The sequence below is a fragment of the Suncus etruscus genome, chromosome 2, assembly GCF_024139225.1.
Source record: "Suncus etruscus isolate mSunEtr1 chromosome 2, mSunEtr1.pri.cur, whole genome shotgun sequence".
Lineage (NCBI taxonomy): Eukaryota > Metazoa > Chordata > Mammalia > Eulipotyphla > Soricidae > Suncus > Suncus etruscus.
Window position 1 is genome coordinate 65,957,737 of NC_064849.1, and position 12,592 is coordinate 65,970,328.

General features: G+C 45.3%; 1 protein-coding gene and 2 pseudogenes across 1 annotated transcript in view; all 3 read right to left on the minus strand.

Moving 5' to 3' along the window:
- Positions 1-12,293, minus strand: part of RNF212B (ring finger protein 212B) — a 52,866-nt gene extending 40,573 nt beyond the window's left edge. Inside the window, exons 1-2 of the mRNA XM_049768975.1 lie at positions 12,194-12,293; positions 7,042-7,094 (exon numbers count right to left, since the gene is read on the minus strand). Of these exons, the coding sequence (XP_049624932.1) occupies positions 7,042-7,094; positions 12,194-12,293 (153 nt within the window). The remainder of the gene's footprint in view (positions 1-7,041; positions 7,095-12,193) is intronic.
- Positions 7,385-7,428, minus strand: LOC126002434 (uncharacterized; annotated as a pseudogene).
- LOC126002431 (uncharacterized) lies at positions 7,645-7,680 on the minus strand (annotated as a pseudogene).
- Positions 12,294-12,592: the final 299 nt, after the last annotated feature.

Here is a 12,592-nt window from a genome sequence, read left to right on the forward strand (position 1 = left end):
TAGGTGTGCAGAAGGCATTTTTTTTTTTTTTTTGGTTTTTGGGCCACACCCGGCAGTGCTCAGGGGTGACTCCTGGCTGTCTGCTCAGAAATAGCTCCTGGCAGGCACGGGGGACCATATGGGACACCGGGATTCGAACCAACCACCTTTGGTCCTGGATCGGCTGCTTGCAAGGCAAACGCCGCTGTGCTATCTCTCCGGCCCGCAGAGGGCATTTTTGTGTTCCTAGGTTATATCCCTAGGAGTGGTATAGCTGGACCATATGGGAGCTCAATTTCCATTTTTTGAGGAATCTCCATATTGTTTTCCATAAAGGCTGGACTAGACGACATTCACACTAGCAGTGAATGAGTTTCTTTCTCCCCACATCCCACCAGCACTGATTGTTCTTCTCCTTTGTGATGTGTGCCAGTCTCTGTGGTATGAGATAATACCTCATTGTTGTTTTGATTTGCATCTCCCTGATGATTAGTGATGTGGAGCATTTTTTCATGTGCCTTTTGGCCATCTGTATTTCTTTTATTTTTGTTTATTTGTTTGTTTGTTTGTTTTTTGTTTTTGGGCCACACCCAGTGACGCTCAGGGGTTACTCCTGGCTATACACTCAGAAATTGCTCCTGACTTTGGGGACTATATGGGATGCTGGGGATTGAACCCAGGTCCGTCCCGGGTCAGACACGTGCAAGACAAATGCCCTACCACTGCGCTATCGCTCCAGCCCCCCATCTATATTTCTTCTTTGAAAAAGTGCCTGTTCATTTTTTCTCCCCCTTTTGATGGGGTTAGACTTTTTTTCTTGTTAAGTTCTGTCAGTACTTGTATAGCTTATATATTAGCCCCTTATTTGATGGATTTTGGGTTAATAGTTACTTCCATTCTGTGGGTGGCCTTTGGGTCCTAGTAACTATTTCCTTTGAGGTGCAGAAGCTTTTCAGTTTAATGTAATCCCATATGTTTATCTCTGCTTCTACTTGTTTGGGCAATAGTGTTTCCCCTTTGAAGATGCTCAATCTCAATATCAATACCTACATTTTCTTCTATACACCTTATGGGTCCAGGTCTGATATCAAGGTCTCTAATCAATTTGAATTTGACCTTTGTGTTAGATGGAGGTCCCAACACCACTTGTTGAAGAGGATTTCCTTGCTCCATTTTGTGTTTCTTGCCCCTTTATCAAATATTAATTAATTGCATGTCTGAGCAACATTCTCTGAATATTCAAGTCTATCCAGGTCTGTCTTTATTCCACTATGCCCCCTGGCTTGGGGGGACCATATGGGACGCCAGGGATTCGAACCGCGGTCCTTCCTTGGCTAGCGCTTGCAAGGCAGACACCTTACTTCTAGTGCCACCTCTCCGGCCCAAAGAGCCAAAATTTTAAACTGTGAGAGTCAGAGAGCCACACCACACAGTGACCTGCCAAAACAGACAAATACTCAGACAAAAGCATCTAATTTTAACAATAATATATTAAACACATATTGCATTTTGCCATTTTGAGTGAGGGTAAAAATCCTGCAGTGATGGTGAGGGTATGCTGCGTCTTCCACACTAAGAACTAGCGGCAAGATGTGACCCAACATGTGACACAGCGCTAGGAGATCTCTCCTCAGAGGTCCCTCCTCAGAAGCAGCAGAACGAAATCCAAACTTGGCAAAGAGCCACAGTATACAAAATAATGATAAGAGGCAAAGAGCTGCATTCATTTTGACCGGGAGCCGCATGCAGCTCGAGAGCCTCGTGTTCCCCACCCTTGCCATATGGTCTCCGCCCATCCCCACCCCAGGAGCGATTTCTGAGCACAGAGCCAGGAGTAATCCCCTGAGTACTTCCGGGTGTGACCCAAAGACAAAACAAAGCAAAAGCAAAAAAAAAAAAAAAATGCTGTTCATAGTTGAGTTGAGTTGTCATCCAGTGTTCAATCTAGAATAACAGTAATAGTGGTAGGGTGTTTGCCTTGCGGACTTGAAACTCTGAGCATCACCAGTAGTGGTTCTTTTTTATTTTATTTTATTTTTTGGTTTTTGGATCATACCCGGCAGTGCTCAGGGGTTACTCCTGGCTCTATGCTCAGAAATCGCTCCTGGCAGGCTCGGGGAACCATAGGGATGCTGGGGTTCGAACCACTGTCCTTCTGCATTTAAGGCAAACGCCCTACCTCCATACTATCTCTCTGGCCCCCAGTAGTGGTTCTTGAGTGCGGAGCCAGAAGTAAACCCTGAACACTGCCAGATGTGACCAGAAAATCATAAGATGGAAAAAAGTCATCTGATGTTCCAACACACATCCCTTCCTTCACCAGTGTACATTTCCCTCCCCCAGCCCCAGCCTGTCTCTACGGCATACACTTTTCCCCCTTTTAGGCACAACACTTTGTAATAAAGTTACAAAGAGAGTATCATGCATAGCACTTTACCTCCTTTCAGCACCTAGATCTTGTTCAAGTGATCATTTCCAATTATCATTGTCATAGTGGTTCCTGCTATGTCCTAACTGCACTCCCTCTCTTTGTGGCAAGTTTCCTAGTGTGGACCAGACTTCCTGAATTTGTTTCTATTATCTTTGGGTATTATTTACATACTGTTTTCCTATATTCTGAGGATGAATGTGATCATCTATGTCTGTCCTCGTGCCTGATTCATTTTACTCAGTGTGATATTCTCCATGTCCACCCATGTATAAGCAAATTTCATGACTTCATTTTTCCTAACAGTTGTGCAGGACTCCATTATGCTAATGTACTAGTTTCTTTATCCACTCATTTGTTCTTGGGGATTTAGGTTGTTTCAAGATTCTGACCATTGTGAGTAGTGCTGCAATTAACATAGGAATGCAGATGCCTTTTCTGCATTGAGTTTTTGGGACCCTAGTGTGTACTGCAAGGAGTGGTATTGCTGAGTCAGATGGAAACTCAATTTCTAGTTCTCTGAGAAGGTTCTGATTGTTTTCCAAAAAGGGTGTACCAGCTGATATTCCCACCAGCAGTGAATGAAAGTCTCTTTCTTCAATGAGGGCCAGAGCAATAGCACAGCGGTAAAGCCTTTGCCTTGCAAACGGCCTACCTGGATGGACCCAGATTCGATCCCTGGCATCCCATATGGTCCCCCATGCCTGCCAGGAGCGATTTCTGAGTGCAGAGGAAGAAGTAACTCCTGAGCACCACCGGGTATTGCCCCCAAACAAATAAAAAAAAGCAAAGAGCAACAGCTAGGCTCTAGGGCTAGGCCAATGGTTTTTCAACCACCAGATGGCAGACCAGTGTCAGTCCCAGGTGATGGAAAGGTTGAAAACCACAACTCTAGAAGATGTACAATAAGTATTTCCTAATTCTCCTAAGGAAGTGTTGGAGTAAAAGCAGCCACAAATAACTTTTCAATCAGTTGTTTGCCCTCACTTTAAAATTGCCATCTACAATTTTTTTCTTTTCTTCCTTAAAATTTTAAGTATAGGGGGCCGGAGTTATAGCACAGTGGTAAGGTGTTTGACCTGGGACAGACCCGGGTTCCATACCCAGCATTCCATATGGTCCCCCGCACCTGCCAGGAGCTATTTCTGAGTGCAGAGCCCTAGGAGTAACCCCTGAGTGCTGCCAGATGTGACCCCCCCAAAAAATTGATCAGGGGTTGGAGTAATATCACAGCAGGTAAAGCATTTGCCTTGTATACAACCAAACTGTATTCAAGGAACCAGATGGTTCCTCAAGCCTGCCAGGAGTGATTTCTGAGCACAAAGATAGGAGTAACCCTTGAGCTCTGCCAATTGTGGCCCCCAAACAAACCAAATTATCAAAAATAGTTTCAGGGGGCTGGAGCAATAGTAGAAGGTATGGCATTTGCCTTGCACACAGCCAAACTAGGTTCAAGTAATAAGCCCTGAGCACCAAGAAAAATCTGTAAAAAAATATTTTTTTTTTGTTTTGAGGGACCACACAGGCTATTTATTCCTAGGGCATACTCTTGGCTTTGTGCTCAGGGACTGCTCCTGGTGACCTTCATAGGACCACATGTAGTGCCAGGGATCAAATCCAGGTTTGCCACTTAAAAGACAAACAAGTGTTTTACCCTATCTGTCTGACCCCAAGTATGGTGTTGATTTTGGACTACACCTCGAGGTGTTCAAAGATCACTCCAGGCAGTGCATGGTATTGTGTGCAGTGCCAGAGATCAAATCGGGATTGGCACATGCAAAGGAAACATCTTAACTCTTTTTTTTTTTTTGGGCCACACCCGGCGGTGCTCAGGGGTTACTCCTGGCTGTCTGCTCAGAAATAGCCCCTGGCAGGCACGGGGGACCATATGGGACACCGGGATTCGAACCAACCACCTTAGGTCCTGGACCAGCTGCTTGCAAGGCAAACACCGCTGTCCTATCTCTCCGGGCCCACATCTTAACTCTTGTACTAGCTCTAAAATATGCTACTTTTATCATTCATTTTATCATTATTTATATTTATTTTATTTAAGTTTATCATTTAGTTTACATACAGGTCTACAATACAGTTTGGGTTTCTTTTGTTTTATTTTTTGGGCCACACCTGGAGACTCTCAGGGGTTATTCCTGGCTCTGTGCTCAGAAATTGCACATGGCAGGCTTGAGGGACCATATGGGATGCCAGGGATCCAAACCCAGGTAGGTCCCAGGTTGGCAACATGCCCTACAACTGTGCTATCACTCTGGCCATTACAATATTGTCGTTTATGATATTCATGTACAAAGTTACTGCATCATCACCACCAGCAATGTGCCTTAAGACCCACCATCATTGTCCCTAAGTAAATGTGAATCTATTTCTTTCTCCTCAACCCTCTTCCCATACTCCCCACTGCTTTGTAATTTGAGTTCTATAATTCAAATTCAAGGGTTTGTAAGCATTCAAAACTGTCTTCTTTTTTTAGTTTTTTCTTGGGGGGGGGGCACAACTGACAGATCTCAGTGCTACTCCTGGCTCTGCACTCAGAGATCACTCCTGGCAGAGCTCAGGAGACCATATTGGATACCAGAAATGAAACCTGGGTCAGCCAAGTTCAAGTCAAATGTCTTATCCATTGTACTATTGCTTCAGCAATAGTTTTTTTCTATTTACCACAGATAAGTGAGATCTTCTGGTATTTGTCCTCCCTCTGATTTACTTAACATGATACCTTCTAGTTCCATCCACCTATGCAGCAAATTCCAAGATTACATCTATTCATATAAATAGTATTTCTGGGCCCGGAGAGATAGCACAGCGGTGTTAGCCTTGCAAGCAGCCGATCCAGGACCTAATGTGGTTGGTTCGAATCCCGGTGTCCCATATGGTTCCCTGTACCTGCCAGGAGCTATTTCGGAGCAGACAGGAGTAACCCCTGAGTACCTCCAGGTGTGGCCCAAAAACCAAAAAAAAAAAATAAATAAATAGTATTCCTTTGTTTATATATGAATACTTATCCCTCTGCTTTTGCACACTTGAATTGCTTTCATATTCTTTTTTTTTTTTTTTTTTTGGTTTTTGGGTCACACCTGGCAGCGCTCATGGGTTACTTCTGGCTCTATGCTCAGAAATTGCTCCTGGCAGGCTCGGGGGACCATATGGGATGCCAGGATTCAAACCACCGTCCTTCTGCATGAAAGACAAATGCCTTACCTCCATGCTATCTCTCAGGCCCCTGTTTTCATATTCTAGCTATTGTATTAAACACTGCAATGAACACAGGAGTGCATTTATATCTTTCTGAGTTACTGTTTATGTGTTTTAGGGGGAAGATGGCAAGATATAGAATCATTGGGTCATGGAAGCTCTGTTCATACTTTATTGAGGAATCTGTACTATTTTTCAAAGAGGCTGAACCAGACAACATTTACCAACAGTGAATGAAGGTTCCTTTAGCACTGAATCCCTGCCAATACTGGTTGTTTCCAGTCTTTTTATGATTTCTTACTGGCATGAGAAAATACCTCATTGTTTTCATTTATATTTCCTTAATAAGCAACAACACATTTTCTTTGTTGTTGTTTATTTTTGGGGGGTGGGGCCATACCCGGTGATGCTCAGGGGTTACTCCTGGCTATGCACTCAGAAATCGCTTCTGGCTTGGGGAACCATATGGGACATGGGAGGGGGATCGAACCGCAATCCGTCCTAGGCTAGCACCGGCAAGGTACCACTCCGCAAAACTGCTCCGGCCCCATCAACAAACACTTTTTCTTTCTTTTTCTTTTTTTTTTTGGGGGGGGGTCATACCCAGCAGCACTCAGGGGTTACTCCTGGCTGTAAGCTCAGAAATCACTCCTGGCAGGCTCGGAGGAACCATATGAGATGTTGGGATTCGAACCACTGTCCTTCTACATGCAAGGCAAACACCCTACCTCCATGCTATCTCTCCGGCCCCAACAAATACTTTTTCTTTTTTTTTTTTTTTTTTTTTTTTTTTTTAGGTTTTTGGGCCACACCCGGCCGCGCTCAGGGGTTACTCCTGGCTGTCTGCTCAGAAATAGCTCCTGGCAGGCACGGGGGACCATATGGGACACCGGGATTCGAACCAACCACCTTTGGTCCTGGATCGGCTGCTTGCAAGGCAAACGCCGCTGTGCTATCTCTCCGGGCCCAACAAACACTTTTTCATAGCTTCTTTTAGTCATGTATTCTTTAGAGAAGTGTCATCTGCTGTCCCCATTTTTTTTTCTTCTTTTTGGTTTTTGGGCCACACTCAGAAATGCTCAGGGGTTGCTCCTGGCTCTGTGCTCAGAAATAGCTCCTGGTAGGCTCAACCCCTTGAGGCTCTAATGGATGCCAGAGATTGAATCTGGATCCATCCTGAGTCATCTGTGTGCAAGGCAAACACCCTACCACTGTGTTATCACTCCGGTCCCTGCTGTCCCTATTTTTAATGAGATTATTTTTATTGTTGAACTTTATTGATACTCTAGATATTAACCTTTTATCTAATGTAATATACACTGATATTTTCTCCCATTCAGTCAACTATACTTTTTGTATTATTTCCTGCATACCAGAAGTGGGAGGAGGTAAGATGGTCTATGGTAAAGGGAGATAAAACTTACATTATCAGAAAGTGCCAGATGCTTGCAGGCAGTTCCACAAATTGTACATTTTCCTGCGAGGAAAGGGAGGAAAAATGTTAAGTGTTCACATGGTAATGGTCAAGTAGACAGTCAAGACAGCCAAGACTGGGGCCGGGCGGTGGCGCTGGAGGTAAGGTGCCTGCCTTGCCTGCGCTAGCCTAGGACGGACCGCGGTTCGATCCCCCGGCATCCCATATGGTCCCCCAAGAAGCCAGGAGCAACTTCTGAGCGCATAGCCAGGAGTAACCCCTGAGCGTCACAGGGTGTGGCCCAAAAACCAAAAAAAAAAAAAAAAAAAGACAGCCAAGACAAAGTTTTTTTTAAGGGCCTTCTGGTAGAGATCAGAAAGCCTGCTAGACAAATTCTCTCTCTCTCTCTCTCTCTCTCTCTCTCTCTCTCTCTCTCTCTCTCTCTTTCTTTTTTTTTTTTTTTGTTTTTGGGTCATACCCGGCAGCGTTTAGGGGTTACTCCTGGCTCCAGGCTCAGAAATCGCTCTTGCCAGGCACGGGGGACCATATGGGATGCTGGGATTCGAACCAATGACCTGCATGAAAGGCAAACGCCTTACCTCCATGCTCTCTCTGGCCCTAGACAAATTCTAAAAGAGCTGTAACTTTTTTTTTTAAGTTTTTGGACCACACCTGGTGACACTCAGGAGTTACTCTTGGCTATGCATTCAGAAATCGCTCCTGGCTTGGGGGACCATATGGGATGCTGGGGGATAGAACCATATGGGATGCTTCGGTCCGTCCTAGGCTAGCGCTCACAAGGCAGATGCCTTATGCCCTGTGCCACTGCTCCCGCCCCACAAAGAGGTTTATTGAATTTGATTATCATTGTGCTATAAAAGACATTAATTTGTGCTTTGTTCTCTAACCATCATTTCCTTTCTTTCTTTCTTTTTTTTTTTTTTTGGGGGGGTGTGTGGTTTTTAGATCACACCCGGCAGCGCTCAGGGGTTACTCCTGGCTCCATGCTCAGAAATTGCTCCTGGCAGGCTCGGGAGACCATATGGGTCGCTAGGATTCGAACCGATGACCTTCTGCATGAAAGGCAAACACCTTACCTCCATGCTATCTCTCCGGCCCCTCACCATCATTTCCAAACTAGGTTGACAACTAAGGTTTTACACACTATACTCCTACTCATCTTTTTATTTTCTTTATTTAAAAATTTTTTTATCCACACCTAATAGTGCTAAGGAGCAATTCCTGAGCTGGAAAGCATGTACTCTAGTCCACAGAGCCATCTGCCCAGTCCCATAACCAATCTGTCTTTCTTTTTAAATGTTCAGTGGTCTTCTATGAGTGATGAACAATGCTTATGACTATTCAAAATTGGATTGCCTATATTTGTGAGTGCAGGGAAGAGCAAAAAAAAAAATATCAATTATTGGGGCCGGAGAGATAGCACTGTGGTAGGGCGTTTGCCTTGCAAGCATCCGACCCAGGACCAATGTTGGTTCAAATCCCAACATCCCATATGGTTCCCTGTGCCTGCCAGGAACAATTTCTGAGCACAGAACCAGAAATAACCCCTGAGTACTTCCAGGTGTGATCCCCCAAAAAAGAATACCAATTATTTGTATTTTGGAGGGAGAACTGGTGTTTGAACCACATCCAGTGATACTCAGATTCACCCCTGGCTTTGAGCTCAGGGATCACTCCTGGGAATATCCAGGATGAGCTGCATTCAAGGCAAACAACTTATTTCAGTATTATCTTTCTGAATCCACATCACTTAACTATTCTTTTCTCAGGGTTTAGGGTGGTGCTTAGAGCACCTTGTTCTGTGTTGAGGGACAACTCCTGGCAGGCTTGGGGGATAATTACATGGTGCCAGGGATTGAACATGGATCAGCTGCATGTAAGTAAGATAAGTGCCCTACCCACTGTAGCTCCAGTCCCCAATTTACTAATCTTGCCAGATCAATTTTTCTTTTTGGACATACCGGTAACACTCAAGGGTTACTCCTGACTATGCACTCAGAAATCACTCCTGGCTTGGGGGACCATATGGGATATTGGGGTTTCGAACCATGGTCTGTCCTAGGTCAGCGCATACAAGGCAAATGCCCTACTGCTTGCACCACTGCTCCGGCCCCAGAATCAATATTTCATTTGCTAAGTGAGTCCAATCCAATAATTACATCATTGGATTGTGATGTAAGTAAAAATGTACATATGAAAACACTTTTTTTTTGTTTTTTGTTTTTGGGCCACACCCAGCGGTGCTCAGGGGTTACTTCTGGCTGTCTGCTCGGAAATAGCACCTGGCAGGCATGGGGGACCATATGGGACACCGGGATTCGAACCAACCACATTTGGTCCTGGATCGGCTGCTTGCAAGGCAAACGCCGCTGTGCTATCTCCCCGGGCCCGAAAACACTTTTTTTTTTGGTTTTGGGCCACATCCAACTATGCTCAAAAGTTATTCCTGGCTCTTCATTCAGGAATTTTTGGCTTTTGGGCCACACCCAGAACCATTCAGGGGTTACTCCTAGATCTGTGCTCAGAGATCACTCCTGGCAGACTCAGGGATATGGGATGCAGGGGATTGAACTGGGTCCATCCCAGGTTGGCACCATGCAAGGCAAACACCCTACCACTGTGCTATCACTCTGGCTCCAGGAATTACTCCTAGTGGTGTTCTGGGGACTATGTTGGGGATGGAAGTCAGGTCAGCATCAGAGGAAACCCTGAGAAGTGCTGGGTGTGGTCCAAATAAGCCTTGGGACTGGAAAGCTAATACAGCAAAGAGTTTGTCTTGCTTGCAATCCACCTGGGTTTGATTCCAGTAAGTTTTTGTTTTGTTTTTTGTTTTTGGGTCACACCCGCAGCGCTCAAGGGTTACTCCTTGCTCTGCACTCAGAAATTGCTCCTGGCAGGCTCAGGGACCGTATCGGATGACAGGATTCGAACCAAGGTGTGTCCTGTGTTGGCCACTCGCATGGCAAATGCCTTACCACCGTGCTACCGCTCTGACCCCAATGATTCCAGCACTTTTTTTGGTTCCTGAGCTCCACCAGGAGCAATGCCTGAGCACAGTGCCAGGAATAAGTCTTAGCTTACTTAAACAAATGAAGAACAAATAAAAAACAGAAATGGGGGCTGAAGAGATAGCATAAAGGTAGGGCCTTTGCCTTGCATGAGGACGGTGGTTCAAATCCCGGCATCCCATATGGTCCCCCAAGCCTGGCAGGAACAATTTCTGAGAGTAGAGCCAGGAGTAACCCCTGAGCGCTGTCGGGTGTGACACACACACACACACACACACACACACACACACACACACACACAGAGACACGGAATGGATTTTGTCTTTGTTATCCTGAACACCCCCTATGCTGCTTTTCTTGGGGGTGGCACACTCAGGGGTTACTCCTAGCTCTGCGCTCAGAAATAGCTCCTAGCAGGCTCAGGGGACCATATGGTATGCCAAGGATTGAACCCAGGCCATCCTAGGTCTACAGTGTGCAAGGCAAAAGCCCTACCAGTTTGCTATTGCTCCAGCCCTCCAGCTCCATTATTCTTTTTTTGTTTTTGTTTTTTGGGTTTTTTGGGAAGGTCACACCTGGCAGCGCTCAGGGGTTACTCCTGGTTCTACGCTCAGAAATCAGTCCTGGCAGGCTTGGGGGACCATATGGGATACCAAGATTCAAACTATCATCCTTCTGCGACTAAGGCAAACGCCTTACCACTGTGCTATCTCTCTGGCCCCTCCATTACTCTTAATTTGTTTTCTTTCTAACTTTGATGATAATCTTAAATCTTTCTCTACCACAAACCTCAATACACTAACAAGTATCTTTCGATGTTTAATTAGTGAATATACATTTACTTAATCATTCCATTGTTGGTTTTGGTACACATTGCCTGTACTCAGGAAATACTCTTGGCTCTGTACTCAGGAATCACTCCTGGGGGCCAGAGGGTTAGGCCATGTGCTTTGCTCGCAGCTGACCTGGGACAGATCCAGGTTCAATCCCTGGCATCCCATATGATCCCCCAAGCCTGCCAGGGGTAATTTCTGTTTTTTTTGGTTTTTGTTTTTTGGAGGGGGCACACCCAGTGACACTCAGTGACTACTCCTGTTTATGCACTCAAGTCACTCCTGGCTTGGGGAACCATATGGGTCGCCAGGGATAGAACTGTGGTCCGTCCTGGGTCAGCCGCATGCAAAACAAAAGCCCTACCACTGCGCTATCGCTCTGGCCCCATGCCAGGGGTAATTTCTGAGCACAGAGCCAGGAGTAACCCCACGCACAGCTAGGTGTGGTCCCAAAACAAAACAAAACAAAACAAAAAAGGAATCACTCCCATTAATATTAGGGGACTATGTGCTGCCAGAGCTCAACTTGTGTCTCTTGCAGGCAAAGCATGCACTTAAGAATGTTGAGCTATCTCTCTGGCCCCTAAATCATTTTATTAATGTATTCCTCTAATTCCCATAATAAAGTTTCATATGGTGTTTTTGTTTGTTTTTTTTTTGGGTGGGGGAGAACACCCGGTGGCGCTCAAGGATTACTCCTGGCTCAGCACTCAGAAGTCACTCATGGCAGGCTTGGGGGACCATATGGGAAGTTGGTAACTGAACCAGGGTCCATCCAGTGTTGGCCACGTGCAAGGCAAATGCCTTACCGCTGTGCTATTCCTCTGGCCTCTTTTGTTTGTTTGTTTGTTTGTTTTTTGGACACACTCAGTGATGCTCTGAATTCAGGAGTCACTACTGATAGTGCCCAGAAGACCATATGAGATGCCAGGGATCTAACCTAGGTTGCCTGCATGAATTTACCTGCTATAGTATCTCTCTAGCCTGTGGTATTTTGGGGGAGGTCCCACACCCAGTAGTGCTCAGAAGTTACTCTTGGCTCTGTGTTCAGAAATCATTCCTGGCAGGCTCAGAGGACCATATGGAATGCCAGGAATTGAGCCTGGGTCCTTCCCGGGTTGTCCACATGCAAGGCAAATGCCCTTTCGCTGTGCTATCAATCCGGCACTCCCTATTCTATTCTCACTACCTTTGGCCAATAAGAACATTTTTATTCTAAATTACATAGAAAACATTTCATTATTATTATTTCTCGGTTAAAATATTTTCTTCTGAATATAAAAACAGTTAAGTCACTTACCCTGAGTAGCACATTTTTTACAGAAAATATGGCCACAACTGGTGACAAAGAAATGGTCCCCTTGTTTTCGGAAACACTGGTTGCAATGAAACCAATCCATTCTGGGGTAAATGAAAAGAAAAAAAAGAATTAAGGCCAGATAAATAGTACTGAGGTTAAGCACTTGTCTTGTACACATCCAACTTTGGTTAGATCCTCAGCACCATATATGATTCCCTGAGTACCTCCAGGAATAATCCCTACGCATAGGGCCAAGAGCAATCCCTGAGCACTGCTGGAGTTGATTCCCCCCTCCCACAAAAACCTATATAACAATGTCTGCTTAGCTACTGCCTTTTATTTTTTTGGTTTCTGAGCCACACCGGTGATACTCAGGGGTTACTCCTGGCTATGCGCTCA